General features: G+C 42.6%; 3 protein-coding genes and 1 long non-coding RNA gene across 9 annotated transcripts; 1 reads left to right on the forward strand and 3 right to left on the reverse strand.

Annotated features, from left to right (window-relative positions):
* The first annotated feature begins 3,678 nt into the window (after window positions 1-3,678).
* LOC136198300 (uncharacterized) lies at window positions 3,679-8,747 on the forward strand. Its single transcript, XM_065988219.1, has 17 exons — window positions 3,679-4,069; window positions 4,117-4,278; window positions 4,402-4,551; window positions 5,040-5,078; window positions 5,132-5,259; window positions 5,384-5,524; window positions 5,569-6,844; window positions 6,906-7,037; window positions 7,091-7,207; window positions 7,260-7,379; window positions 7,445-7,570; window positions 7,690-7,815; window positions 7,869-8,000; window positions 8,048-8,167; window positions 8,227-8,358; window positions 8,411-8,536; window positions 8,594-8,747. Exons 1-17 carry the CDS (start codon window positions 4,051-4,053, stop codon window positions 8,608-8,610), a joined length of 3,063 nt encoding a protein of 1,020 aa, XP_065844291.1. The 5' UTR covers window positions 3,679-4,050; the 3' UTR covers window positions 8,611-8,747.
* A 436-nt stretch (window positions 8,748-9,183) lies between these two features.
* On the reverse strand, window positions 9,184-10,548 carry LOC136198315 (uncharacterized). The gene is made up of 2 exons (XR_010672747.1): window positions 10,416-10,548; window positions 9,184-10,195 (listed from the first exon to the last, which is right to left on the reverse strand). It is a non-coding gene; the product is annotated as an uncharacterized lncRNA (long non-coding RNA).
* Window positions 10,549-10,823: 275 nt separating this feature from the next.
* On the reverse strand, window positions 10,824-12,989 carry LOC136198347 (uncharacterized). The gene is made up of 7 exons (XM_065988270.1): window positions 12,358-12,989; window positions 11,989-12,247; window positions 11,738-11,924; window positions 11,524-11,680; window positions 11,347-11,475; window positions 11,196-11,296; window positions 10,824-11,139 (listed from the first exon to the last, which is right to left on the reverse strand). Exons 1-7 carry the CDS (start codon window positions 12,948-12,950, stop codon window positions 10,970-10,972), a joined length of 1,596 nt encoding a protein of 531 aa, XP_065844342.1. The 5' UTR covers window positions 12,951-12,989; the 3' UTR covers window positions 10,824-10,969.
* A 77-nt stretch (window positions 12,990-13,066) lies between these two features.
* Window positions 13,067-16,984, reverse strand: LOC136198346 (uncharacterized). 6 transcript variants are annotated; one of them, XM_065988267.1, is made up of 13 exons: window positions 16,353-16,984; window positions 16,052-16,298; window positions 15,835-15,994; window positions 15,736-15,785; window positions 15,602-15,684; window positions 15,449-15,537; window positions 15,285-15,393; window positions 14,615-15,223; window positions 14,266-14,527; window positions 14,026-14,218; window positions 13,878-13,962; window positions 13,692-13,811; window positions 13,067-13,638 (listed from the first exon to the last, which is right to left on the reverse strand). In XM_065988267.1, the coding sequence occupies exons 8-13, from the start codon at window positions 15,205-15,207 to the stop codon at window positions 13,536-13,538; spliced, it is 1,356 nt and encodes a 451-aa protein (XP_065844339.1). In that variant the 5' UTR covers window positions 15,208-15,223; window positions 15,285-15,393; window positions 15,449-15,537; window positions 15,602-15,684; window positions 15,736-15,785; window positions 15,835-15,994; window positions 16,052-16,298; window positions 16,353-16,984; the 3' UTR covers window positions 13,067-13,535. The 6 variants fall into 4 exon arrangements, with proteins under 6 accessions (XP_065844339.1, XP_065844341.1, XP_065844337.1 ...); XM_065988265.1 differs by having other exon boundaries at window positions 13,067-13,446; window positions 13,493-13,638; window positions 15,285-15,537; XM_065988266.1 differs by having other exon boundaries at window positions 14,615-15,393.
* Window positions 16,985-19,573: the final 2,589 nt, after the last annotated feature.

A 19,573-nucleotide genomic window follows, 5' to 3' on the forward strand; every position in this document is an offset into this window, starting at 1 on the left:
CGCGTACGGTAAGCGGTGGGAGGCTCTGCATGATGCCAACACGGTGAACACCGGGCCATCTTTCTCTAGTGATGTCACTGTTATGCGCTCGCGTACGGTAAGCGGTGGGAGGCTCTGCATGATGGCAACACAGTGAAAACCGGGCCATCATTCTCTAGTCAAAAGTATTTTGGAGCCGACCACCAGAGTTGTACGGGTGGAGCCCGTATAACGGCGGAGGGAGGCTCTCTCAAACGTGATCTTAGGACCGGAAGTGTCTGTATGTCTGTCTGTGTGTCTGTTCGCTCCGTATTGTGACGTCACATAAGAAAAACCCTCACTTTGTAAAGCGCATGCGTGACATAGGGCCGAAAACGGTGAACCGAAAAAGGCGATTTACGGCGCGAATAAAGCGTTTTTTCTTTCATAAACGAAAAAATGCTTAGAAACCCTTATTTCCAATTGATCTGTGCTATTTTCCGTGTTATAAATGCGCTGGGAAACCGAAACGACAGTTTTGATTGTCACGCTCTGACGTCACAATCAAAAGTATCCAGTCACATGTACAGTATATGGGTGGGTATGTACGCGTTTACGGGTAACAGGAAATATGACCCGTACACATGCATAGGTGCTCCTCAAATACAGAGCACATTATCAAATACAGTACAGTGCGTGCCAGCATAAATGGCCAAACGGGACTTTTAGTAGCGCGCGAGGAATTCAGAGCGTAGTTTACATTTGGCGTAGTTTTGACGTTTGATCGTGACATCAAGGATTTCCAATGAAGTCTAGCATTTCTATTTACGTCTATTTTGTAAGAAAACGGTTTTGATTTCACTGCAGACAACGTTTCTATACGTTTTGCTAAGAACACAGAAAAGTTCGTTTTTTTCCAGTTTCAAACAACATATGACGGCTTTCATAAACTCATCTGTCACTTTATACCATTTTCTAAAACTTCATTATCTTTGATTTTCAATACAGTAATTCGGTGGAAAGAAACGGATGTCACGTGACGTAAATAGAAATGCATTTTTTTCCGTTAGGGATCAAGTTAGAAAGAAACTCACTCTATAAATGGCTTCTCACGTGCATTGTTTAGAAATTTATTATCGGCGAATTTGAAAATGTTCTTTCCTTTACAAAATTTGCCATTTCAGAAACTTTTTTATTAGCGCGCGCTAAACTTGCAAAAATTTAAATCTTTGGGAGTACGTCCCACAAAAGTCAAACTGACATCCCTGTTTAAAATAGGCATTAGAGTGATTTTCGTTGACACACAGTGACACTGTATGTCTTGCAGCGAGTGATCTACAGTGATCTTAGCGTGCGTGTTTTGTGGCCATTTATGCTGGCACGCACTGTACTCTACGTCAGAAAAGCGCCTAATTAGGAAAACACAGCAATCATGCAAGTACTGTATTTACAGTATGTAGGTAGGACTGAGCTGTACTAGTAGTAGCTAACGGCTGTAATGACAACGTGAATATGTACCAGCATAAAAACTATGACGTCACACTATGTCATGCACTCGCGTACGGTAAGAAGTGGGAGGCTCTGCATGATGGCAACACGGTGAACACCGGGCCATCATTCTCTAGTTTAGACGAAGAACTTTTTATTGGTACATCCACAAAAGCTAGGCTGCGGCAGCTTTTCTCCGACGGTAGTGTCTCTCAACGAAATGTTGCAACATTCTACGAAGCTGTCAGAGCATTCTATGAAAGAGCAACTCGTTATGCAATATCAAATTTCCCTATTCACGACGCGACGATAAAAAGCGCTTCTTGGTTGGATTTCACATCGCGTTTGGACTCTCTCACGTTGAGTACTTTATTACAAGGTATAAGTAAACTCGTATAACGGCGGAGGGAGGCTCTCTCAAACGTGATCTTAGGGCCGGAAGTGTCTGTATGTCTGTCTGTCTTTATGTATGGGCAGGACGGAGTTTCAAACACGCATGCGTCGTAGTTAGGGTTACTCCCCGCCTTCGAATGTTCTCCGAAAGCGCTGAATTTACCCTATCTAGCCCCTGACAAGTGCATTTTCTCTGTCGAAAATTCACAAATACCACAATGCTTCACTGAAACAAACACGCATCGAGTGGGGGCCCTCGTACGAATAGTATCGTCTACAAGTTCTATTTTTGTCGCCCAGCTTCCCCCAAAACGACAGTAGTGTAAATAAAAAGCAGTATTCTTTGGCTTTGACGCTAAAAGGAAGCTGTTTTTACTTATCGTATTTTAGCAAAATTCGAAACACCGTAGGTCGTTAGGCGCGATTGAGGCGCGACTCAGCTATTTTTCAAGCGCATTTACAAATCCCTACGCTCTCGTAAATTTTAGAAGCTATTTATAGAGAAAACGTGCGGTTCCTAGTGCGTTCGGCGGTCCTAAAACTTTCAAACCGCTTTTTCTCGATTGACGTCCCCCTCAACTAAAATGACGTCAGGGTTAAATCAAAGCTTATTGATTGAAGCTTCGATATGCGTAATCTCAAGCTTAGCCAATTCGAACTCGTCTTAGCCGAGCCTTTTTTCTTTCACAAGGTCTCCATGGAACGTTAACTATTTACTTCATTGGCTGATTTAAGGCGCGTGCGCGACAAGGTCTGCGTCATTGGCTCTCCGCCCATTGTTACGTACAAGCACTCGTACATGCGCATTTGAAACTCCGTCCTGCCGTATGTATGTATGTTCGTCACGCTCGGTATTGTGACGTAACTTAAAAACCTGTTTTTTCGTACAGCGCATGCGCGACATGGGGCCCAAAACGGTGACCCGAAAAAGGCGATTTACGGCGCGGATAAAGCGTTTTTTCTTTCATAAACGAAAAAAATGCTTAGAAACCCTTATTTCCAATTGATCTGTGCTATTTTCTGTTTCATAAATGCACTGAGAACTCGAAATAAGAGTTTTGATTATCACGCTTTGACGTCACAATCAAAAGTATCCACTCATGTACAGTTTGTACGTGGGTATGTATGCGTGTACGGGTAACAGGAAATATGACCCGTACACATGCATATGTCTACAATTACTTAGCAAATTATAAAATGCAATACAGTACTGTACGTCAGAAAAGCGTGTAATTAGCAATTCTGTGGGTATGCACAGTATGTACGTAGGACTAAGCTTTAGGGGCTAAGGGCAGGGATTACTACAGTACGTGAATATGTGGCAACATAAAAAATTTCGACGTCACGCTATGTAATGCACTCGCGTACTGTAAGCGGTGGGAGGCCCTGCATGATGGCAACACGGTGAACACCGGGCCATCATTCTCTAGTTATTATACTTCTCTCTATTATATTCCTTCCCCCGTGTTATTTTTCATCCGGGCTCTATCTTTCACCCGAACCGAACGACTCTCGACAAAAGCTTGGCGACGTCTATCTATCTATCCAGGTAAAGACGCGGCAGCAACCACGCGCTAGCGTTTTTGAGTAGTCGTAATATCGGGGCCCTTATTGCTGAGCTTTTGAGCGTCCCGATCGAGCTGTCGCTGAACGTGCTGCTCCACCGATGGACGGCGAACCACTAATCGAGCTTTTCTGTTCAATACTTGAGACTGGGGTTCGCGATTAAATTCTTACGTGATCGTCGTTTGCAACTGAACGTACGGCACGCAGTTCGATCTACGGCGTTGTAGGGCCTACAAATGAGATCAACCACAAATGAGATCCCTACGTCATGATGACGTAGTGATCTCATTTGTGGTTGATCTCATTTGTAGGCCCTACAGGCGTCGATCATTGTTTCGATATTCAGGATAGGGGCAACTTTTATTAATTAGTATTAGGCGCTGGAGGAGATCATGGGCCTATAAAATCGGCCGGGGCCCGGCTTCGTTAGCGCTCACCCATGCAATTAGCAGCAAAGCAGCATAGGATGCTTCACTGCCAGAGCATAAGCTCATGCAAAGCTCAGTACGCCTTCTGTCATACCAACTAGGGTCAGGGGACGCAGGGTTAATAGAAAAGTTTAGCTCAGACCACTTTTTGGTTTGGCAGCGTTGTCTTGCTCTGCCTATAGATTCAGATCGCTTGACGTTTGACTTCTAGAAGGTTATGGCTCTTTCGGCCGAAGGTGATTTGTATCATGTTTTGACGAAATATTATATATTTGGTTTTAAGGTTCGAGTGATCTAGACGGAATTTGTTGCCGTAGTGTTCTTCAAGAAATTCTTTTTTGTCGGAATGCTGACGTTGAGGCTCTTCAACAGTTATTGGCCTTAGCGCGAAAAATAGCCTTTTCGCCTACTAGCTCTGCCGTTTTGACAAATGAGAATCCAAGTGGTGAGAAATCTGTCACCTTTCGTTTGCGTTTGATTACCAAAGATCATTGAATTTCCCTTGCCCTTTGCCACACAAGGTAACCAATTTTTTAATTTTGAATTCATTGTGTAAATTTCATTATAGGTTGGAAGAGCTCCCACGGTTTTTCTTGCAGTGACCTAATGAAGCGTGTTATTTCGCTTCGCAAGGCTGACGTTGTCGCTCTTCGAGAATTATTTGCTACTTCAATGGAATTAGCTCCATACTTACTAGAAAGAACGCAGAAAAGAAAAGGTAATGACTGGAGGGCTAGCGGAATTCAGTGCGTTTGCTTTCGTTGGAACATTTCTCCACGTAATATCGATACTGCTTTCGCGATTATTCTAGCAATCCGTCCATTTTGCTTTTATGAAAGCGAACATCATCTCTTTCATTTTTGGCTTAAACGTATTTGAGCTTTCTGTTCTATAAATCGTCGTTAGATACATCTACTTGTATACGGATGTTGTAATTATTTTCCACCTTCTGTCTATGTGGGATTCTGTTTGTTTGAGAAACGTGTTATCATTGTTGCAGTGTTTTAGTTGTACAGTAGAAAGTTTAGCCTTAGTGGGCTGTACCTGAAATTATGCGGACTTTGTAATATAACAGCCAGACGGGCATAATCGTAGGCAGCTTCTGTGAAACATTTTACTTATGCTTTTCAGCGAGGAAGCTGCGAATCTAACAGCTGTAGTTCCTTTATATTTCTATTTTTCTAAAATCTAATGTGTTATCCCTAGGGGTTCAGACAACTCAAGATTCAAGTTCAGATATTCCTTGTGAGCTTTTTACCTACATCTTTCTAGTGTAACATTTTTGGTTGTGAAATTAGTTTTGTCCAACATTTTTCGATCTACAAATCTTCTACACGGGCGCGAAAATCATCTAGAAGAAATTGCAACCTATTTCTTTGGGAAAAAATGCAGAGAAGTGAAGGATATGAACGACCTTCTTATTCAGGTAATCTTTTAATTAGGAGACAGTCTATTGTATACCTGTAGTCCAAAACGTGTTATTCAGCATGATTTGCATTTCGTATGTAGTTTAGAGTTGCACGATTAAATTTCAGGAAACTGTTTTGCAGTTTGTCAGCGGTGTCGGAGGAGTAGGCAAAACGTCACTGGCAAATCTCTACGCCGTACGTTTTTCGCAACACTACACTGACGGCGTTTTCTTCTTTGACGCTCAGTCGCATCCTTCTCTTGAGGCGTCGCTCAACCGAAACGTAATTTTTTTTCTTACAGCTTTCTATTGACTGCCTGTTTACAGATCTTACAAGTGAATCGTATGCTTGGTCAGACAGACGTTCCTGACTTTGGCGATTTTCAAGCAAGCTTGAACCATTTTCATCAATACATTAAAGAAAGGAATCGTTGCCTTCTCGTCATCGACAACGCTGACGACGTTGAAAACGCGATCCGATGTCTTTCACACGAAACCGTTTGTTGTCACATCTTGGTAACAACGAGATCGTCTGTGCAACCGCATTTCAGCAATATACCTATTTCCCCAAACATCGTTCATCTTGAAAGTCTTTCAGAAGCTGTCGCTACTGCTGCTCTGATTTCAGGGTCAGGAAGAAATTCTCAAAATATGTCTTTGTCTGAGAGGGACAATGCAGCTGCAATTGCAAGCCTTCCTCCAGTGGAAGGGCTCCCTATAGCCATTTCACATGCTTCGACATTTATTCGCGAAAAAGATCTTAGTTTTGAAGAGTACCGATGCATGCTGTTGGAAAAGAAAAAGAATCTTCCGGTAGACTTAGATTTGACAACATTTTTACGCTATTTCTGTCTGTCTCACATTGAAGAGAAACTGAGACGGTTGGGCATCAAGAAACCGCGCGATTTGGAGAAGCTTAAACCTGACTCTTTTTCATTGACCTCGTCCTTTGATAAAGAGTCTTTGGCGTTTGCAATCGAACGACTTCATTCAACGCGTCACGCATTTCTAACGTGGGAAATGAATATTGAAGAAATTTCGAAAAGTCATCCAGAAGGCGAAACGGTGCTTTTCTGCTGCTCCGTTCTCAACTCGAAAGGCCTTCCGCAACTAATCATAACGGATTTCTTGCGTACAGCCCACGGCACTTCGGCCACATGGCGCTTTCGTGCTGGAGTAAGTGCCGTTCAAAAATATTCTCTTCTTCGAGAGTTAGTCCTAAACGATGGATCGACCTACTACGACGTTCATCATCTCGTTTATCGGAGCATCTACGAACGTCTGCGCCAGAAACCAGAAACTCTCAAATTCGTTCTCACGACAGTCGGTGAATGTGTCGTTAGCATGCTGCGGCCAGCATTAGACGATCAAAATCTTAGACAGTTTTGTCTGCTTCTTTCTCCCCATTTGGCCGAAATCGCCAAGAAAATTTTGCTTGTAGAAGGGAATCTTACTGACCAGTTATGGCAAATAGTAGACTGCGCATGCTTGATGCACTTGCACTTGCATCAGCTGAAAACCCTAAAAGCATTGGGATTGAACGCTGCTGAGAAAGTCAAAGACGTTACGAGCCAGCAAACGAAGGGCTATCTGACAACTAAATGTGAGCTATGGTCAAAATGAATTTATTACTACGCAAGCGTCTAATGATCACTTTATTTTAGTTTACCTCTACGTGATGAAAAGCTGCGTTGAACTATCTGATAGCAAAGAAACACTTCACTACTTCAATCTTGCGTTTCAAGGACAACCTTGGACTTCTTTAGATGACTATCAAATTGGCTGTTGGTGGGATGGTAAGAGCTAGGAGTCATTTTCTAAAGCCTAAGTTGCATGTGTTCTTTATTAGATATCTGTCTCGCATACCGTATTTCTCAAAATGAAACGCGATTGGAGAGAGAACATGAGCTTCTGTGCCTAAAAGGCGTCGCTGAACGCAGCAACGATCTAACTAAGCAGTTCCAAAGTTAGCTGTCTATTTTCAAGATCTCATTTACTTTATAACGATGTTTCTTTAGTTCTAAGTTTGTTAGCGACATACTACATTCGCACTAAAAAGCCGGAGAAGTATAACGAAATTGTCAAAGTCTTTTTGAGACTGGCGGAGTGTAATACAGATCCGTACGAGACAGCAATGTGTTAGTCACATCTTAGCTAAAGATTAATTAATTAGTATCTATAACGTTTGCATTTGACTGCTTAGTCGCGAAGCATTTTGGAAAAAGCCTTGCTTCGCAAGGAGATTTCAAGCAAGCTATCACTTTCACTAAAGAAGCTGTCAGTATTGCATACTCCTGTCCAAGAATCACACGCGAAACGCTGTGTGAAGGTTGTTATAAAGCATACGGCTCTTAAGTACAATTAAAATAGAATAATTTTTTGTCCATATTTGTTTTAATTCACTAGCGTCAATAGATTTTTTCTTACAAAAACCTTCGTATTTTACAGTTTGCCACGAAGCCTTCTTTTGGTGTCATGAGCTAAAAGATTACAAGGAGGGCTGCGACATGTTAGAGAAAGGGCTACCGTATCTGCAAGAAGTGTATTTGGAGGAGAGCGACTTCTCTTTATCTTGTAAAGTGATCAGTTTCTGAACCGCTTAGCATAATAACACCGTTTTTACGCAGACAAGGTGTCCTACGGCCAAAGTCTTATTTTCACCAAAAGATACTTGGAAGGAATCAAAATTTTGAAGCAATGTTTAGACGTCATTGGGAAGTACCCCGAAACGCGTTCTAGGAAGCGTTCTCAAATCGTTTGTCAGTATTGGGCCGTTACGTTTGGCACAGTTCGCTATTTTCTTTAGGTTTGCTGCACCTTGGAGAAGCCTTGCCGATGATCTCCAAGAGAGACGAAGCCGCCAAATATTTAGGCCAAGTCTGGATGTTGCTTCAGTCCAAGAAACGAAGTGCAGAAACAGCTGCAGGTGAACAGCCCAGAAGAATTTTTTTATTAATTTACTAGAGTTTGGTAATGCATTTCCAGAGATGAAAAGACTTGGATTTCTTTACACAAAGCTTAATCGACTTGAAGAGGCAACAACGGTTTTACGAAAATGCTTAGATATTTTGAATGAGGTTAAGGACTCCGTTCGAAATATGGAAATAGGATTAGAAGGTACTGCAATCACAAACGGCCATAATAGTTACAAAGTAAATTGTTATTCTAGCGTCGGCAAATTTGTTTGGCTGTCTAATGGTAAAGAAACGTTTTGCTGACGCTGAAGCGGAAGCAACAAGAGCGTTAAGCAGGTACCAACCTCATTTCTCTCCCAGCAACGAGCACATCAAGATTCGTGCGTTTTCGACCCAACATAAAAGGGATCATTAATGCTGCTGTTTTCTTTTTATAGTGCAAACCTTACTGTGAAGAAGTGTCACACTGAATCATTCATTATGAGGGAAAATTTTACTCACTCCACTACCTTTGTTTTCTTTATAGGTACAGTAATCCTTTTTTGGCATCCGTTTAAAATTTCTGGTTTTGTGTGTGTTCGCGGCGTTTTGTTTACATGTATGTTTACGAATTATTTTCTGTTCTTTGTAGTTTTATACAATTCAAAATCATCTTTGAGTAACGTTTTAAGTGAACACATTTTTACAAAAAAATGTCGAAAGTTAAGTCAGTTGAAGTCCCGGATTTGGGTAGGGTAAACGCTTTTTTTAACAAAAAACGAGTAAAATCTGTTAACCCTACTAAATCCCTGAGTTTTTGCACAGTCTATTGCTAGGAATTCCGGACGTGAAGAAAAAATACTACAATCTTGTAATGCGAATTTGCTCTATAATAACAATGGCAAGAGGAAGAAAGAATCATGTTGCAGTCTACGTAGTCGTAGGAATAAATAAAGAACACTTCCCGAATAGCAAAAGGGGTTTAGACCTGTGCTGCTATTTTCGAACAAAATGTTTTCTGCACGTGATGAGGAAACACCGTTGAATGTCTTATCGCTAACCAGTCTTTATTTCTAACGACGTGAAAAAAGTCCTATCCAACAACTGCATAGAAAAAAAATATACGCTAATGCGTTATCACAGTACAAAACGCTGTGCAGCGAAAAAAGCGCACACACACAAAGACACGCCCCCAACTGACACCGTATCCGATAGCAAAACGGAGCTCTTCGTCGAAGCCTTCTCGCGAGCCGAAATCTAGAGAAACAAAGCCAGTATCTGTAAAAACAACGAACTACTTACCAAAATAATTCGAAAGGAAGCGCGTCTGTGTTTGCGGGACCCAGGTCGCACCACGTGGAGGTCCAGACGCTTCGCAACGCAGTCGACCCTCACCAACAGCATGAATTGGATCAGAACCCACCTTGGGTGAGCCTCCGAGGTTCGTTGCCACCCCAGGAGACGACTATCGCACCCGCCGAAGAGGCCCGCTCATCGTGTGCTCGACGTGGAGGAGAGCCGGCGAACGCCCACGCTGTCCCATGTTATACCAAGAAAAGAATCCTTGATAAGACGGAGCATGTTTTCCCGATGCGAAAGCCCCTAGAGGTCTTAGAGATGTGCCTCTAATCACTTTCGCACCGTTGCTCCAGGACGATGCGTCGGAATATCGCTCGCCCCTCTGGCTCCCTGTCTTCCAACGACTAACAAAGCGTACGAGCGAGTTCTCAAGCGACGGGGTTACGTAAAGAGGGAGAGCGCCGTGCACGACTTTATGTACTCCCTCGCGAACGATGACGCAAACTTTTCTCTCATTGGACGTCGGGTGTGCGTCATAAACCGCAGCGATGTCACGAGAGAGAGCGTTGCTTTGTGCACCTCTACGCTCAACCATATAAGGTAATGATTGGAGCGATCACGCGCGTGCAGCGTTTCTCCCAAAAAAAAGGGAAACAAGAGACGAGCACGTGCACGCGTGCATTGCCAAGATGTCGGACATGTGACGTCAGCGTTTGGTTCGCGATCTCGACCAAACGCGAAGAAAACGCGTCGAAAGGCGACTAGAAAAGCTCAAACTCATTAGGTCGAGTTCGCGTTTCGAAAGGAACGCGGCGAGTTCGCTTTTCGGAAGGAACGCGGCGAACTCGATGGAATCGTTTGTGAAATAGCGGATTTGCAATTACTGAATCGTAGATTCGAGTTCAGGGGCTCAGAATCGAACCAAGGAGTCACACTTTCACTCTACTTGCGCATAGAATCGAGAGAGACGCACTCGTTTACCTGCGTATCTTTTCGAAGCCGTGTTCGGGGTTATCTGAGCACCTTCGACGCCGATTCCGCAGTCTTTCGATCAAGCTTTAGTAGTATAGTCTAATCGATCGGCTCAATCGCAAAAAAATTCGCAGAATAGCGAGAAAACATTCTACATCAAGCACGCTAAGCCAAGATATAGACTGTACTGTATGCAACAATGGAAACACGAATTCTCGACTTCATCGTTGCCTGAGACCTGAGAGAAACGTTAGCATATACCTTCTTTGAGCGATTGAGTCTGTCGCTTCGAAGCGCGAGGCCCCATCCGCCGTCTACTAAAAATAACTTATGATTTCAGGTTTAGGCAGCTACAATTCAATTTTCGTCATCTGAGAAAGCAGAAAAGATTTTTTCAATATCTCGTCAATGAACATACTACGTCCACACCAGCCAGCTTGATTGGCATTATTATTTTGAGTTGAAAGCAATCACTAGATATCATCTAAATCCGGTCCAAAAACAATTGGCAACAAAAGAAGAAAAAGAACAAACAATGTCAATGATGATGTGCAACTAATTTACTATATACGTTCATCAGCACCGACCATTCGATCCTCGTGAACATCTACGTAAATCACGTCTGCACTGCCTTCCTGGCGACGACCTGGGCATTTCGAAGTTTTCTCCATCGTTTCTACACAGTCTTTCTTGCAACCAGATGCATTACTACCAGTAGAGACAAATGCTATTTCTAAATAAAAAGAAAATTTTTGTGGTGGTAGCCAAAATTGAATGGATAAAATAAACCTTTTTCCTTCTCTTCTTTAACTCGCTGATCTGCTTCATTGACAATGCAGAATCCATCCTTCTCTTTAGCTAAGCCCAAAACATCTTCGGAGCTGGCGTCTCTACAATTCACGTTGCTAATAGGTTTCTAAAAATTAATACCATTTATAACTTTGCCGTAGTGAGACCGTCTTTTTCTTTTGTCACGGAAGTGACATCTTCGCTGCTTTGGGTTATATCGCCCAAATCGTGGCATCTTTTTTGGCTTGCAACAGAATCTCTTTCAGTTTCACCATTAAAACTGAAAAAGAGTTTGTAAAAACTATCATTGCTCTTTGGAATTAGGTACTCTTCTGATAATGTCGCTCTATACGACTGTTCGCTAGTAGTGCTGGCCCGAATAGTATGGCGAGCATTAACATCGTCTTGCTGCGCTGCCGCTTCATAACTTTCGTTGAGTGTGCCTGATGCAAGCAAACTCGTTCTAGTACTGAGATACTCAGAAGCTAAAAAGTAATTTAATAATAGCAAACACAGTTGAATATCCGCAATTACTATCTTACAGCCAAACGTCAGTACACAACAGCCTTTCACAGAGCAAAACATTTCTTTGTACAAAAGAGCGTATCTCGGAGCTGCTGCGTAAAGAAACGGTTCTGCTAGATAACCTACAAAGGCTATGATAATTGCTATAATTTCAATCGACTCGTGCGTGGCGGCACTGTGATCATCGTACATTGTCAAAAGAATCTGGAAAAAAAGAAAAACCTATAGACATATATCTACTCATTTGGACACAATATAATTGTAGTACCAGGAAAGGAATCCAAGTCACGTAAGACGTTATTATGGGTACCAAAAACATACGGGTTAATGGCCATTCACTGTTAAACCAATCAATGCCTTGCGTATCTGGCTGTATGTGATGACAATTAGTGTCAATCCACTTTCCTCGTCGCCGAAAGGAAAGAACTCTTCCAGAAGGCGTTATTCGAGCCTTGGAAATAAACAGCAACAGAATTGCTCCAATGCAAATTAAAACGTAGCTAAGGCTCATGACAACGTATCTTTGCCTAATAAAAAATAAAACGGTTACCAAGAAATTGAGTAAATATTTTCTTTGTTATAGTAATTGCTTTGCGTGATTACTAAAATTCCTCTATTCAATTTTTCCTATCCTCACCATTTGGTAATAATAAATTGGCAGTAATGTTCATTATCCAGCACTGCTCCTGCGACAGCAATTGCAATGAATCCACCAAAGGACATCGTATAGCCCATTGCGAAAAATATTCGTTCTTTTTTAGAACATCCGGTGCATTTTCCGCGAAGCAACGTGACTTGAGATAAAGCATATTGAGATCGAGCGGGAAACCTTGCTGAGCGAAAGCAATTAGCCAAAACAAAAAGGAGAGTCACGAGTCCTGCAAGGCGATAACTCACAAACAGTGAAACAAATAAACGAGGGTAAATTGTTGAGTTTCCACAGCGATTGCTGGCATTCGAGTCTAAATTTGTCCATGAGCCAAGAGAAGAGAAAACAAAGAGCACAGAAGTAACAATTCCACTAGTTAGAAGGACCACCAGAAGCGCATCAGACCTATTTAAATCGTTTCTAGTCATAATTCGATTTAGCTTGATTGAGACGGTAAAAGACCACACAAAAACGAAGACGGCAATTGCGAGGACGAGAACGGGCAATAGACGACGGAGAAGATCGCTGCACATCACGAAGTCAGGTTTATTCGCAAACATTTCTTGACACAAGATGACCATTGTCTTTCACGTCGAGAGTGAAACCGGAAAAAGAGCCCGTACTTGAAACAAGAGTTCCCAACTACGGAAGTCATGTTCGAAAAAATTAAAATGTCTGCCTAAATTAAACAGGCACAAAAGAAGTTCCGCGCAAAAAAGAAACACCACTTTCCTCGCAATTTTTTAAATGCACGACTATTTAGCATTATATTTGTTGAATTAAATGGGCACCTTGCATGGTATGTATTAAAACATAATTTTGACGCTGCCGCAAATCAACGAGGTTTTGCGTTGATGAGCTGAAGTCGACGTCTTCTTATGACATACATTGGCTGTAGCGGATTATGATAGAAGTTTAGGCAGGACACAAAAACGGTTAGTATACAGACTTTCAAATCGTTTTCTAAAACCTGAAAAAATCTGTTCGAGCAGAACCGTAACACTATCATGATCCCACTGGCAGGAATATTATCCCTTCCACTGGCATGTTTAGACTTTACTACAGACTCCTTCGCGCCTATAAAGACATATCCAATTTGAAAATAATAAATCTGCAGCTTTACGCAAATGCTCTATAGCCACGTTGAACTTCAGAAGACTGCCATCTTACTCGCTATTGAAATCATGAGGTTGCTCATCTGCTCGTAGCAAAGAGGCTGAAGCTACACAAGGTCCTGCTGTGCTTGAAGACAATTTTGCCGTTGCAAAACTATCACAAATGTAAGAAGCCTGTTTATATTAAAGAATTTTGCGCTAAGTTACTTCTCCTTCGTAGAACCAATATTTGACACTGTAGTAACAATTGCGCCGCTTTCAATTGGCTGAAAAAGATATTGGCTAGATTCGTTTCTATCGTTGACAGTGCATCGTTCGGCTATGTTCCTGGAATGTACAAAAATCAGTTCAAGCGAAACTTCAGCAAAACAGAATATATCAAATAATTCGTACTCAGTTTTTTTTCCTGTTAGAGATCCATATTGGCTTTTCGAATTACGAGACTTCTTTTGTCTTTCACGCAATGTTCTTTCAGAAGCTAAAAAGAAGTTTTGCGTGATGATACTTGTGAATAATCAATCAATCTGTTAAATCGACTAACGGGCCTTTGTATAAATGAACCAATTTTTCAACGGATCGAGGCAAGAGCATTCACGGCACATCCGACGATACCTTGATGATGTTATGCTAACGAAAGGCTGCACAAACGATCCAAAGATTACAATAATAAGACCAATAAGAACGAGAGTTTCGTGTTTGCAAATTTCTAAATCGCCGTATATTGTCAGAACTACCTAAAGACACCAGTTACTTGAGAGACGATATTCACACTTATTCTTACTAGGAAAGGCATCCAAGTTGCGTACAAAACGATGATTTTTGTCACAAACACACGAGTTAATCTCCAATCTTTAGCAAACCAATTAGTATTTGTTTCTCCTACACTTTTAGGAGGACAATCAAAGCTTGTCCAATCTTTTCTTTCTTCATTCAAAACCCTTCCTTGATAAGATATCTTAGTATGAGCTTTCATCACGTACAGCAACATCAATACACCAGGACCAATTAGAACCCAGCTAACAATACACACAACGTATCTTCGCCTAAATAAAGAGGAAGAATACTTTAAGTTATGTAGCTATGACTACGAAAAACTACAAAATTAAAATCTTTCAAAAATGTAGACTTACCATTTGTTTATGATGTAAAGACAGGAATATGTTTTGCTGGTGGGAAAGAACACTGCTCCCAACCCATGTGCCGCAATATGAAATAATGCTTTCAAAAGTCTCGCGCGCGCGGCTACATTTTGTAGCGGAAAGACCGGAATGGAAAGAGAAAACTTTTCTAGCAATTGTAGCTTTGCAGAGTAGAAGCGGTTCAGCAATACCAGAGAGTAGAAACCAAGAGTAATGAGTCTAAAACCCGCCAACGCAGAGACGACTGAATAAGGGCTGATATCGTTGTCGCCAGAAGTTTGGCGAATGCATTGGTTTAACAACATTGCCCCAAGAACAACGTTGACGACGGAGTTGACTAGTTCTGTAAAAGCAGTTGAGGCAAAAGTGGAATCAGATTCGATAGTCTTTCGCTCTATTGAAGAAATTACAAACTGAAGAAGCGAAGCAGCGTTCCACAGCATGCTCAAACTGCCGCATACAATAAGTAAATACGGCAGGAAGCGACGAACGTCAGCGTTACACTCGGCAAAGGATAAATTGCCGGTCGGGCTCGATATACTGCAAACACAGGAACACGATCCGTTGCAAAAAGGTGATCCCATCGTGACGCAACTGAAACTGAAAGAAACCCCGCAGCTGTAGAATCCCGTATGATTTAAGGCGTTAGGTGTCGTCATACCAGGAATAATTTGTTCTAGAACAAAGGAGGCGTGCTATAATAGCTACGAACCGCGGGAAGAAAACTTCCTCAGCAACAAACAGACAAGACTTCAAAGCGTCTAAAACATCTAAAATAAGGTACGTTAAACGGGCTCTGGTGATGAGCGGATTTGGCACGTCTACTTTAGCGGGGGGTGATTTCATCGCCATCACTGCTCTGAAGGAGATGGCTAGTACTTGACGCGCACTCAGAATCATTGCTGGATGATCTCCTAGAACATGGAGAAACGACCGCTCTATACTTACGTCAGGCAAAACAAACTAGCGCATTTCTACTTTAGTGAACTTCTGTTGGCGGCCGTGGTCGTAACGGTATGACGAGAATTTACCTTCGCCGATTCACAGACGCTCTTTTTACTCTAAGATTGCAATGTTTAATAACAGAATTTCATTCATTAATTAAATCTCACAGCCACTTCCTCCGAGCCAGTCTGACGATCACGCTCTGACTTGGTCGCACCTAAAGGTAACCAATAAATAAAAGCAGTAGTAAAATATTGAGAAGTTACAAGAATTTTCGTCTGAAACGGAAGACGAAGAAAATCGTTTGTCGGTGAAATATAAGAGAGGTCGCTCAACGGCAAATCCAATAATTGCAATCACAAATCCACAAATTTCGATTGATTCGCGAGAATCAATTCCCTTGTCATCAAAAACAGTCAAAACTATCTACAAATACAATAGTGACCGTTGTGATAATCAGAAAATCCTAAAACGGTTTTATACCAGAAGAGGAAGCCAAGTGACGTACGTAATAATAATTGCTCGAAGGCAAACGCGTGTCGTTCCCCATTCAATGGAAAACCAATGAACATCAATAGAAACTGCTTCTAAAGAGCACTCATGGATATCAGGTATGTCTCTTTCATTCTGCAATGCTCCAGTGAAACGTTTTTCATTCACAATGTAGATTATCAGAATAGCACAATAACCAATTACGGAATAGCTTACGCCTAAGACAACATATCTCTCCCTAAACAAAAAAATGATTACCTTACAATAACCTCTGATCTATGTTGACTGTTACCAATTCGTTATGACGTACAAGCACGGGTAGGAACTACCACCACCTGTAAAAAATAGTAGGATACCACAAGTACCAAGGACCAGTGCAAACATCCACCAAACAATAAAGACAATTGTCGATTTAGATTTTGGTGGGAAAATGACAATTGCCAGAGCAAACTTTGCTTTAGATGGAAATTTTGCTGAGTAGAAGCGATTGATTAGAAGAGGGGTGAAGAGAACCATGTAAAGAAGACGAATGTACACAAAGCCAAAAATGGCATATCGAGCTGTACTGTCTTGTATGCTTGAGAGAGCTATCACCCCAAACACAAGAATAAGAAAGCATGGCCCCAGTTCGATGCATGTCAGAAAAAGTAAATATGCATCAAATCGATCTGCATGCCTTCTGCATTTTCTGCGAAATCGGTTATAGAGCCTGCAGAAGAAGGCGATACTGCAAAGACAGACGAAAGAAACACTTGCCACAAGGAGATAGAGAAGGACGAGACGAAAGGTAGGGCTGTACTCAAGGAACTTGGCTTCACTCGCATTATTTCGGTGAGATCCGTTGCAGATATCTGAGAACGACATCGCCTAGCTTACGCAGCGGTAGTCTCGCGTGTCCTGAACTACACTCTTGGGACGTCCCTGGCCCCCAAAAGCAATGGGCGTTGAGCCGACTGATATCAACGAGGGGAACGAAGAGCCGAAAGCGAGCCGGATGGAGAGGAAGCAGATTAAGATGAGATGGAAGCCAGGCCACGTCGAAATTCTAGACCGCCCGCCAGGCTTCGTGCGTCAGTCTAGGTCGTACGTCGACTGCGACGATGAGCAGTTAATTAGTCGGAATTCGGAGTGGTACGTGGGTCCGAACGTGTGACTGTATGTGAGTTCGTATATTTGTGATGCCTGCGAGTACGTCTGTCTTCCAGGAGCGGCGTTCGACGCCTAATGGCGTTTGGTCTTTCGTCTATAGCTGCTAATAAGGCGCGATTGCGTCAAATCGCGGATTCAGGTCCAGCCACAGGCTTTGTATGGCCATTCCTTTCACGTCTCAGCAAGGTTTACGAAGAGAGTGATTTATTGTGACTGAGTCCTAATACCAGACCTACCAATTATATGGCGCTCTTCTTTCTCCAAGGTTGTTGCTGCCACCTGAACGCATAATTAATGCCGTGTATATGTTAGTGCATCTATAAATGTATTTGTACCCTCTTAGGAGACGTCATTTGTGCAGTCTGGTCGTTTCTTTTCAGTAAGGCCTTTAGCATTCCAGAGCAGAGGCAAACTTCGTCCATTATGGCCGCTATAGACTCAGAGTCGCTCATTGTCCTCTTGCTGCCTGTTTCCGAGACGGAGTCAAGTCGAAAACTTGATCTAGCCTCCGATCTATCATGTTCGATGATGCTGCCAATATATTGTAATCGTTGATGCAGCTACGCTCTTCCGTACTTTTCCATTCGTCTGAAAAAGACGCCTGGAGAATTTTCTGCTGCTCAGCTTCAGTGGCTTTAGCTGCCATGTCGACTTTTGTTTCCTTTTGCATAAAACTACAATTTCACTCCCGGGGGAAGCATTCTGACGCGATTTAATTACCTTCTCCCCACCAATAACCGACTTGACCGTTGCTAGGTAAGGTCCCATCTTTTTGTAATCCGCCATGACTTTTGTTCCAGAAGAAAGAGCTGCGAAGTTTCCGTTGTATGGATTCAGTTTGCTAATTGGTTTGGTCTCGCGAAAGCCGTCTTCATTATAGCAAACCAAAAATTTTTCTACCGCGCAAAGGACATACTACGTCAGACTGCTAGTGAAAGGAGGTGGGTGTCACTTAATTAGGAGCAAACGACGTTGAGGGAGAGCGATCACGTCATCGCACGCGTTTCTAATCGCATTAGTATTTAACACTCCTGGGACCTATCCGACATCCAAGGGGTATCCGCTATCCAAGGGGTATCGAGAGATTTCTCACGTACCTATTCCCTTTCGTTATGGCTACTTTTCAGAACCATGCATCGCTGAATCGCGCGCCATGGGGCTTAGAATTACCAGGACACGCGTTCCCATGCAGACGTGCTCGCTAGATTCGCGCGTTGATCGCGAACGTACTTATACAAATATGCACGCGCGTTTTAATTGCGAACGAGTTTTGATTGCGCCGCCCTGCTATTATATCCGCGCGTCTTCTATCGTCCTGAATAACGTTTCTGTGGCTCCTCTAGACTATATGAACGCTTGGAAGGCACAAAACTGAACTTACGTACGTCCATGCTGCATCTTTTTCCACTGTGCAAGTTTTATCTTGAACAACTGGCCTGCGCATTCTTCTTCGCTTGCGTCCCCGGTGTCATAGCAGAAGTCGTCGTCCAAATTTGCTTTTTTGGGACACGAGATGTCATTTTGTATGTGCTATAGTGAAGGTAAGACGCGCGATTATAAAGCGTCCGTGTTTGCCAAGAGTCTGTGCCGTTATACCCGGCGATTGCGCGCCCGCGCATTTGAGAGATGAATTCATCCAATGAGGGCGAGTTGTCTATATATTTGAAGCAAGCCAATGTGAGCTTGCATTCGCGTACTAATTGCTTTACACAATTGTATCAATTATGCAAGTTGAGCGTCTGCATTCATGGAGCGTCGTACACGGAACAGCCCAAAGAGTTATTGCGCTTGGCGTGATGGCAGAACAGAAATTCCAAAGCAAACCCTCAGTCATTGGCGAAAGAAGCAACTGGTGGGTTCCGTCGCCGAGACAGATGTCGACACAAACTCCGAAGCGGCCCCGGCGATCGTCCCCGCGTCACAGTCCCAATCGAATTTAAGAGAGCAATTACCATTAGTCCAAGGGAACGATTCGGTGCCAAGCTGATTGTAGAGCTCAACAGAGATACGTTCACACCGAATGTGAAACCATGTGTTACAAGTTTCACACAGAATCCCACGTTGATTGGAACGGACGCTTTTTTCACAAACGCCACAGGGAAATTTGATTGGGCCGGGGTTTAGCTAGATATCACCACAGGAGATAAAAAGCAGCAAAAAAAAAGATTATTCTCCATCTACGGAAGCGTAATTTTGAGACCCAAGACGAACAGTAGATTCGTGATTTTGATCGATTGCCGAACAGAATCAGCCAGGACGGCACAGTTAGACAAACAGCAACTAAAGATATACCCATTGGGTAGATATAAAGAGCATGAAAACTTCCGTAGTAGCCAGCTAGAAGAAAAACATTTCGTTCCAGAC

Source organism: Oscarella lobularis, chromosome 19 (genome assembly GCF_947507565.1).
Source record: "Oscarella lobularis chromosome 19, ooOscLobu1.1, whole genome shotgun sequence".
NCBI classification, from domain to species: Eukaryota; Metazoa; Porifera; class Homoscleromorpha; order Homosclerophorida; family Oscarellidae; genus Oscarella; species Oscarella lobularis.